The 844-nt window shown below is 56.5% G+C and overlaps 1 protein-coding gene across 1 annotated transcript in view; it reads left to right on the top strand.

Annotated features, from left to right (window-relative positions):
* The window catches only part of CAMSAP2 (calmodulin regulated spectrin associated protein family member 2), a 29,877-nt gene that overhangs the window by 15,667 nt on the left and 13,366 nt on the right, over positions 1-844 (top strand). The window contains 1 exon segment of the mRNA XM_015568448.1: positions 155-360. Within this exon segment, the coding sequence (XP_015423934.1) occupies positions 155-360 (206 nt within the window).

An 844-nucleotide genomic window follows, 5' to 3' on the forward strand; every position in this document is an offset into this window, starting at 1 on the left:
CGCGGTGTGTGAGCGTGGGGTGACCCCAGGTGGCAGCAGGGGAGGCATGCTGGCTCCCAGTCTGTGCCGTGGCCGCCCTGTCTCTGAATGAGTGGCCGCCCTGTCTCTGAATGTGTGTGTGTGTGTGTGTGTGTGCGCGCACTGAGTCACTAAGGTACTCTGCTGACGTGTGTTTCCAAATCAACCCCAAGTCATCACCTTGCTCTCTTCCTGTTTGAAGATATTTGTTTGAAAGAAACCATGTCTTTGGCTGACAGCCTGTACAACCTGCAGCTGGTCCAGGAGTTCTGCCAGGAGCACCTGACGCAGTGCTGCCACTTCTCGCTGGAGGACATGCTCTACGCCGCCGCCTCCATCAAGGTGCGTCCTCCCCCCTCTCCTCCCTCCTTGCCAGCCGCAGATGAGCTCTTCTGTCAGCCAGGGGACCTTTGGAAAAATCAGCTTGTGAATTTCCTGCTTATTTTATGTTTTTTAACCCGCGGTGAGCTGCGGGCATCTTTGACAGGGTAAAGCTGACCTGGAACTCAGCCCAGTGTCCATCTGCTAGCCTCATGTTCGAAGGCTGGCACCTGCCGTGTGTATCAGAGTAGAAATTAGGAATATCGCGGCCATATGTATCTCATGAACGCCTTTACTGGAACTTGCCTGTTGAAAAATCCAAGTGCTGCCAGGCCGGCAGGGCTCAGTGGTTGAGCGTCAACCTACAAACCAGGAGGTCAGGGTTCGATTCCCGGTCAGGGCACAGACCCGGGTTGCAGGCTCCATCCCCAGTGCAGGGTCTGCAGGAGGCGGCAGGCGGCCGGTCCATGATTCCCTCTCATTGCGTGGAGCAGGCAGGATCCAG

The sequence above is a fragment of the Myotis davidii genome, unplaced genomic scaffold, assembly GCF_000327345.1.
Source record: "Myotis davidii unplaced genomic scaffold, ASM32734v1 scaffold685, whole genome shotgun sequence".
In the NCBI taxonomy this organism is placed as follows: domain Eukaryota; kingdom Metazoa; phylum Chordata; class Mammalia; order Chiroptera; family Vespertilionidae; genus Myotis; species Myotis davidii.